General features: G+C 53.8%; 1 protein-coding gene across 4 annotated transcripts in view; it reads left to right on the top strand.

The window, feature by feature from the left end:
• The window catches only part of LOC137415939 (traf2 and NCK-interacting protein kinase-like), a 353,089-nt gene that overhangs the window by 184,882 nt on the left and 143,247 nt on the right, over nt 1-24,960 (top strand). For all 4 annotated transcript variants that reach the window (XR_013621224.1, XM_078767554.1, XM_078767553.1 and 1 more), the window contains exon 10: nt 14,925-15,100. Coding sequence is in view for 3 of the 4 variants with exons in the window: in XM_078767554.1 (XP_078623680.1) it covers nt 14,925-15,100 (176 nt within the window). In the remaining variant the exon portion in view is untranslated. The remainder of the gene's footprint in view (nt 1-14,924; nt 15,101-24,960) is intronic.

Genomic DNA, 24,960 nt, shown 5'->3' with positions numbered 1-24,960 from the left:
GCCGTGAAGGGTCGGCCCTCCAGGAGGTGGCGGAAATGGCGAACGGCCAGGTGTAGACCGAGGAGCTCGCGGTCAAACGTGCTATACTTGAGCTCGTTCGGCCCGAGTTGCCGGCTGAAAAAAGCGAGTGGCTGCCAAACCCCGTTCACCCATTGCTCATGTACGGCGCCCACCGCGTAGTCGGAGGCATCCGTGGTGAGGGCGATGGGAGCGTTGAGCATCGGGTGAGCGAGCAGTGTTGCGTCGGCGAGGGCCCGCTTTGAGCTTGTAAATGCCGCGTCCATGGCTGCGGACCAGACGACGTCGTGTTTGGCCGGCTTGCCCCGGAGGGCTTCGTAGAGGGGCCGCATGAGCTGAGCAGCGTGGGGCACGAAGCGGTGATAGAAATTCACCATTCCGAGGAACTCCTGCAGGGCCTTGATGGAGCGGGGACGCGGAAACGCGGTGATGGCCTCGACCTTGGTAGGCAGTGGCACGGCCCCGTTCTTGGTGATGTGGTGGCCCAAAAAATCAACGGCCGTCGTGCCGAAGTGGCATTTGGCCAGGTTGACGATTAGGCCGTGCTCGCTGAGGCGCCCGAATAGTGTTCGCAGGTGGAGGAGGTGCTCGGCCCGGGACGCGCTGGCGACGAGGATGTCATCCAGGTAGACGAAGAGGAACGGCAGGTCGCGCAGCACGCCGCCATCAAGCGCTGGAACGCCTGAGCCGCGTTCTTGAGGCCAAATGGCATTCGAAGGAATTCGAATAAGCCGAATGGCGTGATGACGGCCGTTTTTGGGACGTCGGCCGGCCTGACAGGTACCTGGTGGTATCCCCGTATCAAATCGATCTTCGAAAAAATGACCCGTCCTGCCAAACGGGCGGAGAAGTCTTGAATGTGCGGGATCGGATACCTGCCGGGGGTGGTAATGTCGTTAAGGCGGCGGTAGTCGCCACATGGGCGCCAGCTGCCCCCCGGCTTCGGTACGATGTGTAGTGGCGAAGCCCACGCACTATCGGAGCGCCGCACGATGCCGAGGTGTTCCAAAGCGTCGAACTCGGCTTTGACCACGGCGAGCTTGGCTGGGTCGAGGCGGCGGGCTCTGGCGTAGACCGGCGGGCCTGTAGTTGGTATGTGGTGCTCGATACCATGTCGTACCACGACGGCCGAAAACGTCGGCCGCGTGAGGGCCGGGAACCCTGTGAGCAGGCGAACAAACTCGTTTCGCCGCCGGGAGGGCGCATGCTAGCTCAGTCGGCGCGGAGCTGCTCAACGTGCATGCCAGGGAGCTGAAGGTCTCGGCGTTGACGAGGCGACGCCGTTTGACGTCAACCAGCAGCCCGTGTGCGCAGAGGAAGTCGGCGCCCAGCAGAGCCATCGGCACGCTTGCGGTCACAAAAGTCCAATGAAAGCGCTGGCTGCCGAAGCAGAGGGTGACGTTGCGTGGGCCGAAGGTGCGGATGGCCGATCCGTTGGCCGCCACCAAGGAGGGGCCGCAAACCGCGGACTGCCTGTCCTGATCGGAGGCGGGTATGACGCTCAGTTGGGCGCCGGTGTCACACAGGAAGCGCGGTCCGGACGCTTTGTCGCTGATAAAAAGTAAGTTGCCCGTGTGGCCGGCGCTCATGGCTGGTAATGAACGCCGGCCCGGCCGTTTCCCGACTTGCCGAAAGTGCATGGGGGTCGGCATGTCCGGGCCTTTTGTCCGAACCTGGCATGGTAGTAACACCACGCCTGGTCAGGTGGAGGCCCCGGTCGTCGTGTTGGAGGCGGTCGGCGCGGCGTAGCGGCCGCCAATTGCGCCGGCAGTTCGGCCGCCGACCGTGCCGGGTGCTCGGGCGCCATGGGCGTTGCTTCGGACGGCGGCGGGCTCCAGGTCGCTGCCCCGATGCGTTGGCCTGCCGAGGAGATCTTGTCGGCTTCCCTGGCGAGGGCGCGGGGATCCGTGATCTGCGTGCTTGCCAGGGCGAGGCGTACCTGGCTAGGCAGCTGACGGAGGAACAGCTCTTGAAAAAGAAAATCCGGGGCGTGCTCCCCGAGCAACGAGAGCATGTAATCCATTCGCTCGGATGGGCGCGTGTCGCCAAGCTCGGGCAGGTCGAGCAGGCGCCGTGCGCGTTCCGCCGATGAGAGGGCGAAAGCGTCGAGGAGGAGCTTCTTGATCGCGCCGTACTTTTCAGCGGCTGGCGGGTGCTGGAGGAGGCTGAGGGCGCGGGCCGTGGTGGCTGAGCCGAGTGCTGCTACCACATGATGGAAGCGGGTGTCGTCGGCGGTGATGCCCCGCAGGGCGAACTGGGAGTCCGCCTGGGTGAACCAAACCGCCACGTGAGCCTCCCAGAAGGTAGGCAGTTTGAGGGCAACTGCCGTGTCCATGTCGGTAGGTCACCAATGAAGGAGCTGTGCTCCAACTCGAATCGAAAGAATGGACGCGACAAAAAGCTGGAATTCGTCTGAGTTTCTTTATTGCATCAAATCAACTCGGGTAAAAACTGAAAAGCCCGTTTATCGGGCAGCATTATATACAAGCACTCGAATATCTCATGCCGGAGTGTTTGCCCTTAAAAGGCGCGACTGGGCGTGTCCGGGAGACCTGGGCGAGTCTGGACATGCCCGGGAACGGCGAGACTGGGTGTCGCCGGACGGGCCGGGCATGCCTGAACATGTCCGGGAACGGCGAGACTGGGTGTCGCCGGACGGGCCGGGCGAGCCCGGGAAAGGCGAGTCCGGGCATGCCCGGGAAAGGCGAGACTGAGCGTCTCCGGGCGGTCTGGGCGAGCCCAGCACAGCGATCGCTCCGTGGTTGCGTCCTCGGCAGGTGTAAGGCGATTGTGTATGTTCAGCGGCAACCGCTACACATGCCCCCCCAGAATCGACTTGCACCGGCAGGGTCAATTTAAGGGGGGTCCTGATGACCCAGCCGAAGTGACCCCGGGAGGGTTGTGGGGGGGGAGGGGGTCCGGTGTGGGGGTGGGTGGTCGAGCGGGTGGCACCGTGGATGGGGGGGCGGCCTCGCCGCGGAGGAAGGGCCAACCGAGGTGGTTGGTCGATGTTCACGTGCGCCGGCTTGAGGCGGTCCACCGAAATCCGGTCCGACCTGCCGCCGACGTCGATGATGAAGGACTTGTCGTCCCGTCGCAGGACCCGTAAGGGTCCGTCGTACGGCGGCCTGAGTGGCCCCCGGTGTGCGTCATGATGCACAAAAACGTACTCCGCTGTGCGAAGCGCTGGGCGGACATAGGACTGGGGGTCACCATGGTGGGACGTTGGCACGGGGGCAAACCGTCGGGCGGTCTCCTGGAAGTCCGAGCGCTGGCGAGCTGCGGACCAGGGACTGGTAGCGTCGGGCACGAATTCACCCGGGACGCGTAGCGGCTGTCTGTAGACCAGCTCGGCGGTGGACGCCCGGAGGTCCTCCTTGGGGGCCGTGCGGAGGCCCAAAAGGACCCATGGTAGCCGGTCGGTCCAGCCGCCGCCCTGAAGGCCGGCCATGAGCGCGGCCTTCATGGAACGGTGAAACCGCTCGCACAACCCGTTGGCTTGGGGGTGGTAGGCCGTGGTATGGTGGAGCCTGACCCCCAGGTTGCGGGCGACCGCGCCCCACAGCTCCGAGGTGAACTGCGGCCCGCGGTCCGAAGAGATGTCTGCCGGTGCGCCGAAACGGGCGATCCAGGTGGCGATGAAAGCCTGCGCCACGTCGGCGGTGGTGGTGGAGATGAGGGGAACGGCCTCCGGCCACCTGGTGGTCCTGTCCACCATGGTGAGCAGGTGTGTGAAACCCTGTGATGGGGGGAGGGGGCCCACCAGGTCCACGTTGACGTGGTCGAAACGCCGTTCGGGCACGGTGAAAGGTGCCAGCGGGGCCTGGGTGTGTCGGTGGACCTTGGTCTGTTGGCAGGCCGTGCAGGTGCTGGTCCAATCGCGGACATCCTGTCGAAGGCCGTGCCAGACGAATCGCGCTGACACCAGCTTCTGGGAAGCTTTCTGGGCCGGGTGGGAAAGGCCGTGGAGGGAGGCCGAGATGCGGCGTTGCCAAGTAACGGGCACGATGGGGCGAGGCTGGCCTTGGGAGACGTCGCAGAGCAGGACAGTGTCCGCGAAGGGGACGTCGGCCAACCGGAGGCCCGTGTCCGCCGCCCGGAGGGCTTGCACCGTGGTGTCGGTGGTCTGCTCAGCCGCCATAAGCGCGAAGTCCACGCCGAGGTGGACCGCGTTCGCGCTGGCCCGAGAAAGACAGTCGGCCACGGCGTTGTCTTTGCCGGCGACGTGCCGGATGTCCGTGGTAAACTCCGACATGGCGGAGAGGTGGCGCTGCTGGCGGGCCGACCACGGCTCCATGACTTTGGCCATTGCGTAAACCAACGGCTTGTGGTCGACGAAAGCCGTGAAGGGTCGGCCCTCCAGGAGGTGGCGGAAATGGCGAACGGCCAGGTGTAGACCGAGGAGCTCGCGGTCAAACGTGCTATATTTGAGCTCGTTCGGCCCGAGTTGCCGGCTGAAAAAAGCGAGTGGCTGCCAAACCCCGTTCACCCATTGCTCATGTACGGCGCCCACCGCGTAGTCGGAGGCATCCGTGGTGAGGGCGATGGGAGCGTTGAGCATCGGGTGAGCGAGCAGTGTTGCGTCGGCGAGGGCCCGCTTTGAGCTTGTAAATGCCGCATCCATGGCTGCGGACCAGACGACGTCGTGTTTGGCCGGCTTGCCCCGGAGGGCTTCGTAGAGGGGCCGCATGAGCTGAGCAGCGCGGGGCACGAAGCGGTGATAGAAATTCACCATTCCGAGGAACTCCTGCAGGGCCTTGATGGAGCGGGGACGCGGAAACGCGGTGATGGCCTCGACCTTGGTAGGCAGTGGCACGGCCCCGTTCTTGGTGATGTGGTGGCCCAAAAAATCAACGGCCGTCGTGCCGAAGTGGCATTTGGCCGGGTTGACGATTAGGCCGTGCTCGCTGAGGCGCCCGAATAGTGTTCGCAGGTGGAGGAGGTGCTCGGCCCGGGACGCGCTGGCGACGAGGATGTCGTCCAGGTAGACGAAGAGGAACGGCAGGTCGCGCAGCACGCCGCCATCAAGCGCTGGAACGCCTGAGCCGCGTTCTTGAGGCCAAATGGCATTCGAAGGAATTCGAATAAGCCGAATGGCGTGATGACGGCCGTTTTTGGGACGTCGGCCGGCCTGACAGGTACCTGGTGGTATCCCCGTATCAAATCGATCTTCGAAAAAATGACCCGTCCTGCCAAACGGGCAGAGAAGTCTTGAATGTGCGGGATCGGATACCTGCCGGGTGTGGTAACGTCGTTAAGGCGGCGGTAGTCGCCACATGGGCGCCAGCTGCCCCCCGGCTTCGGTACGATGTGTAGTGGCGAAGCCCACGCACTATCGGAGCGCCGCACGATGCCGAGGTGTTCCAAAGCGTCGAACTCGGCTTTGACCACGGCGAGCTTGGCTGGGTCGAGGCGGCGGGCTCTGGCGTAGACCGGCGGGCCCGTAGTTGGTATGTGGTGCTCGATACCATGTCGTACCACGACGGCCGAAAACGTCGGCCGCGTGAGGGCCGGGAACCCTGTGAGCAGGCGAACAAACTCGTTTCGCCGCCGGGAGGGCGCATGCTAGCTCAGTCGGCGCGGAGCTGCTCAACGTGCATGCCAGGGAGCTGAAGGTCTCGGCGTTGACGAGGCGACGCCGTTTGACGTCAACCAGCAGCCCGTGTGCGCAGAGGAAGTCGGCGCCCAGCAGAGCCATCGGCACGCTTGCGGTCACAAAAGTCCAATGAAAGCGCTGGCTGCCGAAGCAGAGGGTGACGTTGCGCGGGCCGAAGGTGCGGATGGCCGATCCGTTGGCCGCCACCAAGGAGGGGCCGCAAACCGCGGACTGCCTGTCCTGATCGGAGGCGGGTATGACGCTCAGTTGGGCGCCGGTGTCACACAGGAAGCGCGGTCCGGACGCTTTGTCGCTGATAAAAAGTAAGTTGCCCGTGTGGCCGGCGCTCATGGCTGGTAATGAACGCCGGCCCGGCCGTTTCCCGACTTGCCGAAAGTGCATGGGGGTCGGCATGTCCGGGCCTTTTGTCCGAACCTGGCATGGTAGTAACACCATGCCTGGTCAGGTGGAGGCCCCGGTCGTCGTGTTGGAGGCGGTCGGCGCGGCGTAGCGGCCGCCAATTGCGCCGGCAGTTCGGCCGCCGACCGTGCCGGGTGCTCGGGCGCCATGGGCGTTGCTTCGGACGGCGGCGGGCTCCAGGTCGCTGCCCCGATGCGTTGGCCTGCCGAGGAGATCTTGTCGGCTTCCCTGGCGAGGGCGCGGGGATCCGTGATCTGCGTGCTTGCCAGGGCGAGGCGTACCTGGCTAGGCAGCTGACGGAGGAACAGCTCTTGAAAAAGAAAATCCGGGGCGTGCTCCCCGAGCAACGAGAGCATGTAATCCATTCGCTCGGATGGGCGCGTGTCGCCGAGCTCGGGCAGGTCGAGCAGGCGCCGTGCGCGTTCCGCCGATGAGAGGGCGAAAGCGTCGAGGAGGAGCTTCTTGATCGCGCCGTACTTTTCAGCGGCTGGCGGGTGCTGGAGGAGGCTGAGGGCGCGGGCCGTGGTGGCTGAGCCGAGTGCTGCTACCACATGATGGAAGCGGGTGTCGTCGGCGGTGATGCCCCGCAGGGCGAACTGGGAGTCCGCCTGGGTGAACCAAACCGCCACGTGAGCCTCCCAGAAGGTAGGCAGTTTGAGGGCAACTGCCGTGTCCATGTCGGTAGGTCACCAATGAAGGAGCTGTGCTCCAACTCGAATCGAAAGAATGGACGCGACAAAAAGCTGGAATTCGTCCGAGTTTCTTTATTGCATCAAATCAACTCGGGTAAAAACTGAAAAGCCCGTTTATCGGGCAGCATTATATACAAGCACTCGAATATCTCATGCCGGAGCGTTTGCCCTTAAAAGGCGTGACTGGGCGTGTCCGGGAGACCTGGGCGAGTCTGGACATGCCCGGGAACAGCGAGACTGGGTGTCGCCGGATGGGCCAGGCGTGCCTGGACATGCCCGGGAATGGCGAGACTGGGTGTCGCCAGATGGGCCGGGCGAGCCCGGGAAAGGCGAGTCCGGGCATGCCCGGGAAAGGCGAGACTGAGCGTCTCCGGGCGGTCTGGGCGAGCCTGGCACAGCGATCGCTCCGTGGTTGCGTCCTCGGCAGGTGTAAGGCGATTGTGTATGTTCAGCGGCAACCGCTACACTGTCTCCTATGTATAAAGTTCCTCATAGCTTCGTCAAGCTAGCCATAGAATCGCTCTAGTAGCACAACACTGTATCCTCTCTATGGTGGCTATGTCCTTCCCCAGATGTGGTGACCAAAACTGTACACAATATACTAGATGAGGCCTCACTAAAGTCCTACACAGTGTTAAAACCAGCTCTATTGATTTATACGTTATCCACCTTTGAATACAACCTAAACCCTCGTTGCTTCACCGATGGATGCCTGGCACTGTGCTGTCTGCTTACCCTGTCCCCCCCACACCCCCCCCAACCATATATATTACCACCCAAGATCCTTCTCTGTGATATGCTCCAAAATTTCCTCTTGCATCATGTAATCCTTTTTTTTTTCATCACACTTACCCATCCCCAGCACCTATGTTTATGTGAATTTGCATCTGCCAACATTTTGCCCGATCTATAAAAGTATCAATACTGTTACGTAGAGGTGGGAGGGGATCCATAGCCAGACTGCGCTAAGTGTATAATTGTCTGTGTGTTTTGAGTAGCGATTAAATTGGCATGTAACAGGGATTTGGCAGGTTAAGTTGTCTGTTACACGTTATGCTGAGGAGGCAGTGTGTTTAATTTATAGATAGGTTTGACCATAATTTGTTGGCATAAACACCTTATGTGGTAGGCGGGGCGAGTAGGCGAGAACGTCTCACCAGAGATGCACACGCCTGGCTGGCCAGTGTGCTCCAGCCATGGCAGCATAATGTGCTGTGGAGACGGAAGTTATATTAGCCTTTTTTTTGTATTGGTGCAGCCCCCATGGGCGGGCCTACGAGTGGAGAGAACTCCACCCAGGAGGAAAAGAACGAAAGAGACCTCACTTGAGGAAGGAGGGAACAGGAGATACCCCTAAATGAGGAAGAAGAGGCCGCATTGTTGAGAGTCTGAGAGAGATCACAAAATCCTCGTGTGGAAGGAGACAGGCTAAACTGATCAAGGAGTTTTGGAGGGGACTAGTTGTGATTTAGTCTACTGGATTGACCCAAGCTGAGAAGACCCTGTGTTTGTGGAGTGTGGAGGAAGAGGACGGAGATCAGACCCAGGAGGCGATCACATAAGGACAAAGGAGTCCACGAGGCCTGGTTGAGGAGGTTAATCGTCACCGGCATTGCACACCAAACACCATCTTCATCGTGCTCATCTCAGCTCTTGGGAGATATTCATCTCGCACCTGGATCCTGAAGCGTTCTATTTTGAATCTGGTGTCCAGCCTGTGCATCAGAGAAAGGGATGTCTTGCCTACAATTGTTTGTTGCATGAGTGTGATCTGTGGAGTGTGGTGACGAGTGGGATAGGATTTGCTTTATTTATTGCTGTCTTTGTACATAAGTTTGAATATACGCATTTCCCGCTTTGTGTTCATTTGACTCGCTTGGTTCATTCTGTTTGTGTTTATAGCGGCTTATTACCCTCTTCCATGTTCACTTCACAAATAAATCCTTTAAAGGGTTAGAAAACGTGTTTCAGCCATCTAGCTGTTTCCGTGTGCGTTTGCCGCCATTTTTTTGGCCCAATGGAATGCTCCTTGGAGAACAGTAAAGTTAGAATTAATTAATTGAACACAGTGCAATAAAAGATTGTTCAGTCCATCTTCCGAGTCTAACTTGATGCTGAGGTTCCTGTTTTAACGGGAGCTTCAGACATGACAAAACTTTCTGCATCTTGTTACTACTCTACCTGTTATCTTGATACCTACCCTTCCTGTTATCTTGATACCTACCCTTCCTGTTATCTTGATACCTACCCTTCCTGTTATCTTGATACCTACTCTTCCTGTTATCTTGATACCTACCCTTCCTGTTATCTTGATACCTACCCTTCCTGTTATCTTGATACCTACCCTTCCTGTTATCTTGATACCTACCCTTCCTGTTATCTTGATACCTACCCTTCCTGTTATCTTGATACCTACCCTTCCTGTTATCTTGATACCTACTCTTCCTGTTATCTTGATACCTACCCTTCCTGTTATCTTGATACCTACCCTTCCTGTTATCTTGATACCTACCCTTCCTGTTATCTTGATACCTACCCTTCCTGTTATCTTGATACCTACCCTTCCTGTTATCTTGATACCTACCCTTCCTGTTATCTTGATACCTACCCTTCCTGTTATCTTGATACCTACCCTTCCTGTTATCTTGATACCTACCCTTCCTGTTATCTTGATACCTACTCTTCCTGTTATCTTGATACCTACCCTTCCTGTTATCTTGATACCTACTCTTCCTGTTATCTTGATACCTACCCTTCCTGTTATCTTGATACCTACCCTTCCTGTTATCTTGATACCTACCCTTCCTGTTATCTTGATACCTACTCTTCCTGTTATCTTGATACCTACCCTTCCTGTTATCTTGATACCTACCCTTCCTGTTATCTTGATACCTACCCTTCCTGTTATCTTGATACCTACTCTTCCTGTTATCTTGATACCTACCCTTCCTGTTATCTTGATACCTACTCTTCCTGTTATCTTGATACCGACTCTTCCTGTTATCTTGATACCTACCCTTCCTGTTATCTTGATACCTACCCTTCCTGTTATCTTGATATCTACTCTTCCTGTTATCTTGATACCTACCCTTCCTGTTATCTTGATACCTACTCTTCCTGTTATCTTGATACCTACCCTTCCTGTTTTTTTTTTTTTTTTTTTTTTTTTTTTTTTGTATACTGAATCTTGATACCTACTCTTCCTGTTATCTTGATACCTACTCTTCCTGTTATCTTGATACCGACTCTTCCTGTTATCTTGATACCTACCCTTCCTGTTATCTTGATACCTACCCTTCCTGTTATCTTGATACCTACTCTCCTGTTATCTTGATACCTACCCTTCCTGTTATCTTGATACCTACTCTTCCTGTTATCTTGATACCTACTCTTCCCGTTATCTTGATACCTACTCTTCCTGTTATCTTGATACCGACTCTTCCTGTTATCTTGATACCTACCCTTCCTGTTATCTTGATACCTACCCTTCCTGTTATCTTGATACCTACTCTTCCTGTTATCTTGATACCTACTCTTCCTGTTATCTTGATACCTACTCTAACTGTTATCTTGATACCTACTCTTCCTGTTATCTTGATACCGACTCTTCCTGTTATCTTGATACCGACTCTTCCTGTTATCTTGATACCTACCCTTCCTGTTATCTTGATACCTACTCTCCTGTTATCTTGATACCGACTCTTCCTGTTATCTTGATACCTACCCGTCCTGTTATCTTGATACCTACTCTCCTGTTATCTTGATACCTACTCTCCTGTTATCTTGATACGTACTCTACCTGTTATCTTGATACCTACCCTTCCTGTTATCTTGATACCTACTCTTCCTGTTATCTTGATACCTACTCTACCTGTTATCTTGATACCTACTCTACCTGTTATCTTGATACCTACTCTACCTGTTATCTTGATACCTACTCTACCTGTTATCTTGATACCTACTCTTCCTGTTATCTTGATACGTACTCTACCTGTTATCTTGATATCTACCCTTCCTGTTAACTTGATACCTACTCTTCCTGTTATCTTGATACCTACTCTACCTGTTATCTTGATACCTACTCTACCTGTTATCTTGATACCTACTCTTCCTGTTATCTTGATACCTTACCTCAAAGCTATGTGACATCTGCAAATTTAGAAATCTGACTCTTAACCCACTATCCAAATCATTGATGTAAATTATGAGTAATAATGGTCCCAGTACTGATCCCTGAGGTACCTCACTACTTACATCCTCACAGCCAGACATCTTCCGACTCACAGCCAGTCCTTCCTTCCTATCACTAAGGCTGTATTTATATAACAAAGGTGATCTCAGGACACTGTTGGAGCTATCCATAATAGGTGCTCTGAGATTGCCTTTGGCCGTAACAGCAAGCTTTTAGAGAACGGAGCAAAAGGTGACCCAAATATGTCTTCCACGCAAAATGTATGATGTAGTATATAGGAGGCTGCATTACAATTTACACATATGATGTTCTGGGTTCAAAGTCCTCATACCGAACCCAGAACGTCAAATAAATGAAACCTTAAGCGCAAGAATATATAATTTGCTTTGGATTTCCATCACTATTGCATCTGGAAGACGTGAACGATATCTGGATGAGTAATGAAAATGTTGCAAATGAAACGGCAAACGTGCAAAAAAAGGTGATGGACCTTTCACTAGAAGTTCCGGTGTAAAGTTCTGGTGAAGAGGCCCTTCAACAAATGTTTGTGTTTATTGGTGATCTCAGGGTGCCCCGAGGGCACATCTAAAGGTGGACCAAACCAGTGGTAGGACGAGTTTGGTATGCATTCCAATGAGCAAAGAAGAGGTGATCTCTGGTCGTGCCCCGAGATCACCAATGTTTGTTCTATAAACTGTGTATAAACCATCTTCCAATCCAGTGTTGCTACTCCGCAAGCCCTCACCTTACCTAACCCCATTCTATTCTGAAAGTCTAGATACACTACATTCACTGTACTTCTCTCATCCACTCGATCAGAAACTACTTCAAAGAACCCCAATAGATTTGTTAAATTAGATCTCCCTTTGGTAAATCAATGCTGACTACTTTTATTCAGTTTGAAATTATTTAAACGTTTCCTTTTCCGTTCCTTAATTAACGTCTTCAACCCCTTTCCGATAGCTGAAGTCAAGATACCAGGTCTATAATTCCCCAATTCTTCTCTGAAACCTTTCTTAAATAATGGTGTTACATTTGTTACCCTTCCCTGCTGTTGGGCTAGCGGCTAGGGTGCCGGCTTAGGATTAAAAAAAAACCAAGGATCCTGGGTTCGAATCCCGGTCTCGAATCCCGGTCGATTGCTGAATTAACGCCAGGGGGCAATTCAGCCTGTCATCCTTCCGAGGTCGGCTAATTGAGTACCAGTTCACTGGTAATTCCCTGTTTGTCGTTAAAGGTGGCAAAAAGGGTTGGCGTCAGGAAGGGCATCCAGCTGTAAAACATTGCTTCAAAAAGGGGACCGAAAAACAACAACAACCACGGTTCCCAAAAAAGGCCAACCCCCGCTTTGCGGGGAAAAATGGCCTCTAAAGGTGGTTATTTTTTTTTTAAATATATCTGTTACCCTTCAATCCAAGTTTTAAAACACCTTTGTTAAAAAAAACAAAAAAACATGTAGACGGACGGTCGACCCGGGCGGCAAGCAGAGCAGGAGCGATTTCCCAACAACGGCCTTTGCATTAGTCCCAAGCTTATGCCAGTCCCATAAGCTTATGTCAGTCCCATATACACACATACAGTATATATACAGTACGAATGCTCCCGGCAATCTCAAACCTAGCACCGATGGAAAACAGTGCAGGTAAAATGAGGAGCGCGGTAAAAGCGCGGAGGTAAAATGAGGTAAAATGAGGAGTCCACATTAATATTGCATCTTAAGGCGCGGTATGAGGATGGTGCGTATAGTTACTCCCGCCGTTTACCCGCGCTTCTGTGAATCTTCACTTTGACATTCAGAGCACTGGGCAGAAATCACACCGCGTCCACACTCACACTTATCTGCTCTGCCACCTCCACCAATACTCGAGGATGCATATTATCCTTTCTGCCTCTACCTATTACCCCTCGCTGGAATATACCGACTCTGCACCATACGCATTTCGCCCTTAAAGGTTGCCCATTTCTCTGATGCAGACCACCCACTCATTGACTTTACCCAATCTAAAACACACAAATCACTTCTCGTACCCTCAGATTGCCCTCCAAAAATCCACTAGCCTTGCACCACGATCCCGAACTTCACATCTCAACAATAGAGTTACGCTTACTACGTTGTGGTCGCTATACCCCAGTTCAGGGAGTTACTCAAAAACAGGTCCAACCCAGCACATCCCTTCCTGGGCTTTTCCACAAACTGGATCAAAAAGCAAACCTGGAACGTCTTAAAAATTCATATCAACTCTGCCCTTTTCCTGTTGCTGCACCCAATCTATCCGGGGCAGGTAAAAATGCCCCTATTTCTATCCTTAAAAAAAAAATTCTATCCATACCGAATAGATACTGACTTGGATGTGAACATCCGTGTTCGATTGTGCACCATGATTTGATCAACGGATCGTGTTCTTTGGCAAGATAAGAGTATTATCCTTATTTTTTGTTATACACATTTCCAGGGAGTTCATAGCTGGGATTATTTTAAATTTAATTATATGATCTAACGTGATACACTTTGCAATATTATCCTTTTCGTTGTACAAAATTGAGACTCGTGGAGGAGCAGCATTAGAGGATGGGGTGGAGGGAATGTTGCAATAATTGCACTTGACTGCTTGGCAGTGGGGAATGGGTAGTAGTAGGATGTATGAAGATATCCGGAGGGGTTATGCTAAACTCATTTGATTAATTCATCGCTATTATGATGATGAGGATGAGGTGTACCATGTACCATGCTGAAGCAGTATATTGGTAAGGGTTACCCTGGGTCATTTGCCGTTGTCTTCCAAGCAGGCTTCTAAGTCATTGCAGGAATTTGTAATTTATTTAGGGTGCCGGCAATAGCTCACGTACTCTACTTGAATGTCCACCAACTAATGATGGCAGACAGAGCACTCAGTTGAACATCTATCTGAATGATCTCTCTCACACACACACACACACACACACACACACACACACACACACACACACACACACACACATCTCGTTTTTTCATTTCTGTTCCTTACAATTCTATCCCTCTTTCACACACACACACACACACACACACACACACACACACACACACACACACACACACACACACACACATCTCGTTTTTTCATTTCTGTTCCTTACAATTCTATCCCTCTTTCACACACACACACACACACACACACACACACACACACACACATCTCGTTTTTTCATTTCTGTTCCTTACAATTCTATCCCTCTTTCACACACACACACACACACACACACACACACACACACACACACACACACACACACACACACACACACACACACACACACACACACACACACACACACAATTAATTAATTGTACAGTATCGGTTGTTCCTAAACTTAAATAATTTAAAGGATTGTTGTAAATGATGTTAATTTCACAACATCCCATATTCAACTTTATTTAAATTGTAAACCTCAAACATAGTTTCTCCACCTAAAGCAAGAACTTTAATCCGTAAGCAACTGACTAGTTCCCCGACTGCATGGATCATCAGCCGGGCACCGTTCTTCCTCGAGGTTTCGATCCTTTCAGCCCAGGACCTCTCCAAACGGCGGATCCACACACACACACACACACACACACACACACACACACACACACACACACACACACACACACACACACACACACACACACACACACACACACACACACACACACATTGATGCCAGGCCATGCCTGTGAAACCCCAGGATGACAGTTTATAGCTGGGTCAGGTTTCAAGCCCAAGTTAGACAGCCTAGAGTTGAGTGTGCATACCTCTGTATTGACCTGCCAGCCGGTACCCAAATTTTCACTACTTCCGGTGTGATCATCATTATTTAATAGCACGGTCGTCTCAGTTATGTCATAAAGATAAATATACCAACTTGGCTTTTGACTCCGTCTCAGTTTTCCCATACAATGCTGAATGACTGCAACCTCTAACATCATCCCACCACATCCCCTTCCTCACCCTTCCCCCCCACCCCTCCCACACGCTGCTACCAACAGGACCCCACGTTTTCAGCAGTTTACTCAGACGTGCTTGATGAAAGACTACAGGCAAAGGCCGCCAACTGACCTTCTGCTCAAGCACCCTTTTGTACGCGATCTCCACGACTGCCATATTCGCCGCCAGCTACAAGATCATCTGGGCCGCCGGCATCAGCCGAAGCCCAATGCCAATGGTAAGCCACCAAAGAAAGATTATTACTCCCGCCAGGGAGTAATGCATTCGATCGTGTCCGTCCGTGTGTATGTGTGTTCGTGTGTTTGTGAACAAGATATCTGGAAAAGTTCTGAACGGATTTGGATGAAAGTTGGTGGGATGATTGCGCTTGGGATAAGGAAGAATTGATTAGTTTTTGGTGAAGCTCAGGATATTATTCCGGATCCAGGAATTTTTTGAAGGATTGTTTACCATTGGAAGATAGGGCTCATTTTTTTTAAACATTATCTTCTACATATTCTATATTTAACATTGTGATATGAAAATAGTTTTCATATTTGTTGTAAATGTAGTTTAAACTCGTGGTTATGCGATACAGCACTCAGCGGTGTATTTTGTTAGCAGCGTCGTCTTCAGGGTTCTTTTTTTTTTTCTAATAAAGACATATTCTGTCATTTTAAAACCACAAAGTGTGTATTCGGTTTCCCCGTTTCATAAAATGTATCGTTTGATACGTATAATGCTTTAAAACTGTTTTTTTTTTTTAACCTCAGAAGGGATATCAACATTTAGCTTAGCGAATGTCAATCGCGGTGTCAGTATATGATGAACTTATAAAGACTTAGGTGAGTTATAAGTGTGACAAGCATGTGCAGGGGATTCTTCCCAGAAGAATGAGTGGTCGCATTAGCTTGTACGACTTAAAATGAGCGAGTTTTGTTTTGACGTTTGGGCCAGTTTTACATGTTGTATCCCTAAGGAATGAAACTAACGTTTTGCCTGGCTTACAATTTTATTTGAAGTCACACATGCCTCAAAATACACTCAAAATTGACAACATCTACAACAGCTTAACCACCACCACACCCGCTCCCCCTCAAACCACCTGCCCCCCCTTATCCTGCCAACCCCTGTCTCAATTCTCCCCAGTCTACCCTACTGACCTCTCTGAACTCCTCATAGGAATGAAAACTGCCACCTGCACTCTTGACCCCATCCCCTCCAGTTTTGTCAAGGCCTCCCTTCCTGCTCTCTCTCCACTTTATCATTGCAACAATAAACTCCTCCCTGTCTACAGGCATCGTCCCACCATCCCTCAAAATTGCTGCTGTTACCCCCATTCTGAAAAAACCTGGACTCAACCCTGACACCCGAAACAACTTCAGACCCATCTCCAACCTACCCTTTCTGTCAAAAGTTTTGGAACGCGCTGTAGCCACTCAACTCAAACATCACCTCTCTGCCAATAACCTGTATGAAACATTCCAATCCGGATTCCGCTCCAACCACAGTACTGAAACTGCTCTCCTCAAAATCACCAACGACCTTCTCCTCTCCTCTGACATTGGCAACCTCAACATTCTCGTCCTTCTCGACCTCAGCGCCGCCTTTGACACCATCAATCACACCATCCTCTTCACCCGACTTGAAACCACCTTTAACATTACCGGCAATGCCCTCTCTTGGATCAAATCATACCTCTCTGACAGACGCCAGTTCATCTCCATCAATAACTGCAAATCCCCCACTGCTCCCCTCCCCCAAGGTTCAGTTCTTGGCCCCCTCCTCTTCATCCTTTACCTGTCCCCCCTTGGTCACTTAATCCGCCGTCATGGTCTCCAATTCCACTGCTTCGCCGATGACATCCAGCTTTTCATCTCCACCAAGTCCGTCTCCACCGCCACTCACTCTATCCTGACAAATTGCATCACTGAAATAAAATCCTGGCTTCAAATCAACTTCCTGAAACTTAACTATGATAAATCTGAAATAATCATCATTGGCCCAAAAACGCTCACCAAATCCACCCATAACTTCGCCCTCAACATCGACGGTTTCCCAGTATCCACCTCCCCTCACATCCGGAATCTTGGCATCATCTTTGACCAAACCCTCTCCTTCGACAAATACACTAAACAGATCACAAAGACAGCCTTCTTTCACCTGAAAAACATCGCCCGTCTCCGTCCATCCCTCTCCTCCACGGCTGCAGAAACCCTCATCCACGCCTTCATCACCTCCCGTCTGGACTACTGCAACAGCCTCCTCTATGGTTCACCCTCAATAATCACCAATAAACTCCAATACATTCAGAACTCCGCTGCCCGTCTACTCACCCATTCCCGGACCCGTGACCACATCACCCCCGTCCTTTACAAGCTTCACTGGCTCCCCATCCCCCAGATAATCCAGTACAAAATCCTCCTCTTGACCTACAAAGCCCTCCATAACCTGGCCCCATCCTACCTGGCTGACCTCCTCTACAGACACACTCCCACCCGCAACCTGTGCACTGCTGGTACCAACCTCCTGACCCCCCCCCCCATCCGGACCAAATTCAGATCCTGGGGGGACAGGGCCTACTCCATCACTGCTCCCACCCTCTGGAACTCACTACCTCACACCATCAGAGACTCCTCCTCACTCACCATATTCAAAACATCACTCAAGACCCACCTGTTCAACACTGCATTCAACATTTAACCCACAGCATTTAACCCCTGACTATCTCTTCTCCTTCTCCCTCCTTTTGCTTTGATTATTTCCCTGTTGATTTTTGTCTTTTTGCACTTGTTTTTTTGTACTCTGTCAAAGCGTCTTTGGGCTTCTTGAAAAGCGCTATATAAAATAAATGTATTATTATTATTATTATTATTACTTATATAGAATTAAACGCTGAATCCGAAAATGTAAGTGAAATTTTTTTTTTTTTTTTTTTAACATTATCTTCTATATATTCTAAATATATATCTGTGTAGTGTGTCTTGTGTTGTCACTGAACTCCCTGAAACTTTTGTGAAATCGTACTATTCCAACTTGACCCACGGTGGGAGTATGCGCTCTACTGAGTGGCGTTCTAGTTATTGCTGCTTTTGCCAGCAAACTTTCTGCTGTGAGACGCGTCTCGAACATCCTCAAACATGCAATACTGATCATCCTCCGATAACTTTACAAAACCACTTACATGGTGTGGTTCATATACGGATACGGTGAGGTTTGGATTGAAAGATTTTCACTCCAAGGGTAATCAAGCAAAGTATCGCCACCGCGTGTCTGGTACTTCCGGACGTTATGCAGACATTTCGATTTCCGAGGAAAACGGACTTTGGCACCATCTCGAATAATGACCCAGAGGGTTCATGTGTTCCTATTGGATAAGTTCTGTTGTTGTGACCTCGTGTAAGTTGATTAAAGCTCTAATAAACATTGAATGTGAATCATTACTAATGACTTTGCCGACGAATAGTCAGGGGTATTGTATCGGGGTTTTTCTATCACTTCTCTTTTTCCTCTATGAGTATTCATTGAATACTTTGTAATGCAATTACCGTCATAATAACTCACGGTCGTTTGTAAAATAACATTTTCATTACTAAAGGTGAATGCAGCAATTTTTATGAATTTTATAAAGGTCATGTACGACGTTGTGGCGGACACAAAAGCCCACTGGCGTGGTGACATCATTCCACGCACCAAGTGGGCGGTGGCCACGCCCGAGGGGTAGGCGTGGCCTCATGATATACACCGGGCGACCAGCCCGGAGGAGTTCAGTGTTACAGTGTAGTCTTACAATAAAGACGTTTATATGTTACCGCTTGTCCGCTTCCTCCTTGCTCACAAGCAGCGCGCGTAACGCCGCGCTTTACTGGTGACCCTCGACGTTGGATCTGCCGGAGCGATCCTTCCACACGCGACGCCATCGCCATGGCCGCCTTCGTCAAACTTCCGGAATTTTGGGAGGCTCAGGCCGAAGTCTGGTTCGTCCAGGCCGAAGCCCAATTTCAGCTTCGGCACCTCACCGGCGATGACACGCGCTACTGCCACGTCGTCGCCTCCCTCGGGCCCGGCACGGCCGCTCGAGTTGTGTCCGTCCTTCGCCACCCACCGGACGGCCACAAGTACGAGGCACTCAAGCGGCTACTCCTAGCCACGTTCAGCCTCACGGACGACGCACGGGCCGACCGCCTCCTGGATCTCCCCGAGCTCGGTGAGACGCGCCCGTCGGTCCGAATGGACCATATGCTGTCACTGTTGGGCGACGAAGCCCCCGGTTCGCTATTCCGGGCGCTTTTCCGTCGCCAACTTCCAGCGCAGGTTCGCCTCGCGTTGGCCGGGACCGGGCTAACGGAACCCCGAGCATTGGCGGCCGAGGCGGACAAGTACTTCGCCGCTTCGGACACGCGGGCGAGCGTTGGCGTGGCCGTCACGGCCTTCGACGCTGATGTTCCACAGCATCATCTTCTACAGCACGCTGAAGTTCAGCAGCATGCTGATACGCACCTCGTGAACGCCGCCACGCCCCGCCCACCGCCGCGGCGAAAACCGCCACCGCGGGGAAACCCGTCGACTCCACCGGCCTGGCGGAGCCAGCCGCGCTCCTCCAGCTCCACCACCTGGTGCTGGTTCCACGCCAAGTTCGGCCACGAAGCTCGGCGGTGTCATCCGCCGTGCTCCTTCAACGGGTCGGGAAACGCCCGGGCCGGCGCTCAATTGTGGCGATGAGCGCCGGCCGTTCGAGCAGCCTGCTGTTCATAACGGACACCTTCTCCGGGCGCCGTTACCTGTGCGACACGGGAGCACAGGTGAGTGTCATTCCCGCCGGCACGTCAGACAAGCACGCCGCGTGTGGGGGCCCCGCGCTGCTTGCCGCGAACGGGACGCCCATCCGTACGTACGGAAAACGCTGCCTCTCTCTGCGGTTTGGAGGGCAGGTTTTCCGATGGACGTTCGTCACCGCCGACGTGCCCATGGCACTGCTTGGCGCGGACTTCCTGTGCGCTAATGGGCTCCTGGTCGACGTCAAGCACAGACGGCTTGTCCAGGCCGAGACGTTCAGCTCGCTCGCATGTGCGTTGCCCAGCTCAACGAGCGGCTTGCCAAGCGGCTTGCCGAACGATTCGGTTCCGGCCACGTTGGTCTGTACGCTTCCGGCAGCGGACGCATTCACCCGCCTCCTCGCCGGCTTCCCGGCCCTCACGCGGCCCACCTTCTCGGCGGGGGCCGTCAAGCACGGGGTGGCCCATCACATCCCCACCGTCGGGCCACCGGTCTACGCCCGGGCACGCCGCCTCGAGCCGACGAAGCTGGCGGTGGCAAAAGCGGAGTTCGCTACCCTGGAGCGACTCGGCATCGTTCGGCGCTCAGAGAGCGCTTGGGCGTCGCCGCTGCACATCGTGCCGAAGCCCGGCGGGGGATGGCGACCGTGCGGGGACTATCGCCGTCTCAATGACGCCACGACTCCCGACCGCTACCCCGTCCCCCACATTCAGGACTTTTCCGCCCGTTTGGCGGGCAGGTCCTTCTTCTCGAAGGTGGACCTCATACGCGGCTACCATCAGGTCCCCGTCAGGCCGGAGGACGTCCCGAAGACGGCGGTCATCACGCCATTCGGACTCTTCGAGTTCCTGCGCATGCCCTTCGGTCTGAAGAATGCGGCTCAGGCGTTCCAGCGACTGATGGACAGCGTCCTGCGCGACTTGGATTTTGTCTACGTCTACCTGGACGATATCCTCGTCGCCAGCGCGTCCCGCGAAGAGCACCTACGCCACCTCCGCACGCTCTTCGAACGCCTGGGCCAGCATGGCCTGATTGTGAACCCCGCAAAGTGCCGGTTCGGCGCCGCCACAATCGATTTTCTGGGGCACCGTGTCACCAGGCACGGAGCCGTCCCCCTGCCGGCCAAGGTGGAGGCGGTGAAGGGGTTTCCGCGCCCCCGCACGATCAGAGGGCTGCAGGAGTTCCTGGGCATGGTGAACTTTTACCATCGGTTCCTGCCCCGTATCGCCCAGCTCCTGCGCCCCCTGCACGAAGCTCTCCGAGGTAAGCCGGGCAAAGGCGACGTTACCTGGACCGAGCAGATGGACACGGCGTTCACGGGCGCGAAGCTCGCCTTGGCTAACGCCACCATGCTCGCGCACCCGGCGCCCGATGCACCGATCGCCCTCACCACCGATGCCTCGGACTACGCGGTGGCGCGGTGCACGAGCAATGGGTGCGTGGAGCTTGGCAACCGCTGGCGTTCTTTAGCCGGCAGCTTCGCCTGCCCGAACGCCGTTACAGTACCTTCGACCGCGAGTTGCTCGGACTTCACTTGGCGGTCAGGCACTTCCGCCATCTGCTCGAGGGCCGGGCGTTCACTGCCTTCGTCGACCACAAGCCGCTGATCTTCGCGATGGGCAAGGTCACCGAGCCGTGGTCGGCCCGGCAGCAGCGTCACCTCTCGGCCGTGTCCGAGTACACGACGGACATCCAGCACGTCGCGGGGAAGGACAACCCGGTTGCGGATTGCCTTTCCCGGGCCGTCGCCCACGCAGTCCACCTCGGCATCGACTATGCCCGGATGGCAGCGGACCAGGCCGCTGACCCCGACGTCCAGGCCTTGCGGACCGCCGTCACGGGCCTCCGCGTCACCGAGGTGCCGTTCGACGGCGCGGGCGCGGCCCTCTTGTGCGACGTCTCCCTCGGGCGTCCTCGCCCCATTGTGCCCGCGGGCTGGCAGCGCCAGGTGTTTGACGCCATCCACGGCCTGTCCCACCTGGGCGCGAGGGCCTCCCAAAGGCTGATCGCCGACAAGTTCGTCTGGCATGGCCTCCGGAAGGCCGTCCGCGGCTGGGCCAGGACATGCCTCGCGTGCCAGCGCGCCAAGGTGCACCGGCACACCCAGGCCCCGTTGGCCCCGTTCACGGTGCCGGAACGCCGGTTTGACCACGTCCACGTGGACCTGGTGGGACCTCTGCCCCCCTCGCGGGGTTTCACCCACGTCCTCACCATGGTGGACCGCACCACCCGGTGGCCGGAGGCCGTGCCCTTGGCGTCGACAACGGCGGCCGATGTCGCGCAGGCTTTCATCGCCACCTGGGTCGCCCGGTTCGGCGCCCCTCAGACATCTCATCCGACCGCGGCCCCCAGTTCACCTCGGAGCTCTGGGGGGCGGTTGCGCAGGGGCTCGGGGTCCGGCTGCACCGAACCACGGCCTACCACCCCCAGGCTAACGGCCTGTGTGAGCGATTTCACCGCTCATTGAAGGCCGCGCTCCGGGCCACCCTCCGCGACGGCGGCTGGGTCGACAGGCTCCCCTGGGTCCTGCTGGGCCTCCGGACGGCGCCCAAGGAGGACCTGCGCGCATCCGCGGCGGAGTTGGTCTTCGGGCAACCGCTGCGGGTGCCGGGCGAGTTCCTCCCCGACTCCACGGCACCATGGTCCGCGGCACAGCAGCGCTCCGCTCTGCAAGAGACCGCCCAGAGGTTCGCCCCGGTGCCCACGGCATGCCACGGGCACCCACCGACGCACGTCGCCCCGGAGCTTCGCACGGCGGAGTACGTCTTCGTCCGCCACGATGCCCATCGGACACCACTGCGGCCCCCGTACGACGGGCCTTTCCGCGTGCTGGAGACCGGGGCGAAGCACTTCACCCTGGACATCGGCGGTACTCCTGACCGCGTTTCGGTAGACCGCCTCAAGCCGGCCCACCTCGATGTGGACCATCCACCGCCAGTGGCCCGACCCCCACGTCGGGGCCGCCCTCCTGCGGGCGGACCCCCGGCACCGCCCAGCCCCGCCGCCACGGCGCCCCCCGGTCCTGCACCCATCCCAGGGGCAGCCAGGGGCATCCCACCTGGTATCCCTGCACCCCGGACGCCGCCGATCGCCAGGGGGCGCTTCGGCCGGGTCATTCGTCTGCCCCACAAACTGGCCCTCCAGGTGCGCGGGAATTCTGGGGGGGCGCGTGTGGCGGACACAAAAGCCCACTGGCGTGGTGACATCATTCCACGCACCAAGTGGGCGGTGGCCACGCCCGAGGGGTAGGCGTGGCCTCATGATATACACCGGGCGACCAGCCCGGAGGAGTTCAGTGTTACAGTGTAGTCTTACAATAAAGACGTTTATATGTTACCGCTTGTCCGCTTCCTCCTTGCTCACAAGCAGCGCGCGTAACGCCGCGCTTTAACGTAATCATTCTTCCTCTTTTTCTTTGTGGGTTCATGATAGGATTAAAACATTGGTAATGGGTTGTAGACACAAGAAAAGAGAGCAACATTGATGCAGATTGGTTAGCTGTGAGTGGCATCATCATCATCATCATCGTCATCATCATTGTTATCATTGACAGAATAATCATCTTACCAAGACTCTTTAAAGACGATTCGTGTAGCCAAAACATTTTCTTGGCAAGGGTTATTTTGGACTAGTTTGATTATGTTGTGTGTTTGGGTTATGCTGGGTGGTTTGGTTATGCTGGGTGGTTTGGTTATGCTGGGTGGTGTGGTTATGATGTGCGGTTTGGTTATGATGTGCGGTTTGGTTATGCTGGGTGGTTTGGTTATGCTGGGTGGTGTGGTTATGATGTGCGGTTTGGTTATGATGTGCGGTTTGGTTATGCTGGGTTGTTTGTTTGTGCTGGGTGGTTTGGTTATGCTGGGTGGTTTGGTTATGATGTGTGGTTTGGTTATGCTGGGTGGTTTGGTTATGATGTGCGGTTTGGTTATGCTGGGTGGTTTGGTTATGATGTGCGGTTTGGTTATGCTGGGCGGTTTGGTTATGCTGGGCAGTTTGGTTATGCTGGGCGGTTTGGTTTATGCTGGGTGGTTTGGTTATGCTGGGTGGTTTGGTTATGCTGGGCAGTTTGGTTATGCTGGGTGGTTTGGTTGTGCTGGATTGTTTGGTTATGATGTGTGGTTTGGTTATGCTGGGTTGTTTGTTTGTGCTAGGTGGTTTGGTTATGCTGGGTGGTTTGGTTATGATGTGCGGTTTGGTTATGCTGGGTGGTTTGGTTATGATGTGCGGTTTGGTTATGCTGGGTGGTTTGGTTATGATGTGCGGTTTGGTTATGCTGGGTGGTTTGATTATGATGTGCGGTTTGGTTATGCTGGGTGGTTTGGTTATGATGTGCGGTTTGGTTATGCTGGGCGGTTTGGTTATGATGTGCGGTTTGGTTATGCTGGGTGGTTTGGTTATGATGTGCGGTTTGGTTATGCTGGGTTGTTTGATTGTGCTGGGTGGTTTGGTTATGCTGGATTGTTTGTTTGTGCTGGGTGGTTTGGTTATGCTGGATTGTTTGTTTGTGCTGGGCGGTTTGGTTATGATGTGCGGTTTGGTTATGCTGGATTGTTTATTTGTGCTGGGTGGTTTGGTTATGCTGTGCGGTTTGGTTGTGCTGGATTGTTTGTTTGTGCTGGGCGGTTTGGTTATGATGTGCGGTTTGGTTATGCTGGATTGTTTATTTGTGCTGGGTGGTTTGGTTATGCTGTGCGGTTTGGTTGTGCTGGATTGTTTATTTGTGCTGGGCGGTTTGGTTATGCTGTGCGGTTTGGTTGTGCTGGATTGTTTATTTGTGCTGGGCGGTTTGGTTATGCTGGATTGTTTATTTGTGCTGGGTGGTTTGGTTATGATGTGCGGTTTGGTTATGCTGGATTGTTTATTTGTGCTGGGTGGTTTGGTTATGCTGTGCGGTTTGGTTGTGCTGGATTGTTTATTTGTGCTGGGCGGTTTGGTTATGATGTGCAGTTTGGTTATGCTGGATTGTTTATTTGTGCTGGGTGGTTTGGTTATGCTGTGCGGTTTGGTTGTGCTGGATTGTTTATTTGTGCTGGGTGGTTTGGTTATGCTGTGCGGTTTGGTTATGCTGGATTGTTTATTTGTGCTGGGTGGTTTGGTTATGCTGGATTGTTTATTTGTGCTGGGTGGTTTGGTTATGCTATGCGGTTTAGTTATGCTGCGTTGTTTGTTTGTGCTGGGTGGTTTGGTTATGATGTGTGGTTTGGTTATGCTGTGTGGTTTGGTTATGCTGGGCAGTTTGGTTATGCTGTGCGGTTTGGTTATGAGGTGTGGTTTGGTTATGATGTGCGGTTTGGTTATGCTGGGTGGTTTGGTTATGATGTG

This window comes from Myxine glutinosa, chromosome 13 (assembly GCF_964187855.1).
Source record: "Myxine glutinosa chromosome 13, kmMyxGlut1.1, whole genome shotgun sequence".
NCBI lineage: Eukaryota > Metazoa > Chordata > Myxini > Myxiniformes > Myxinidae > Myxine > Myxine glutinosa.
The sequence above is the reverse complement of the archived record's forward strand: the minus strand, read 5'-3'. Positions and strand labels throughout refer to the sequence as shown.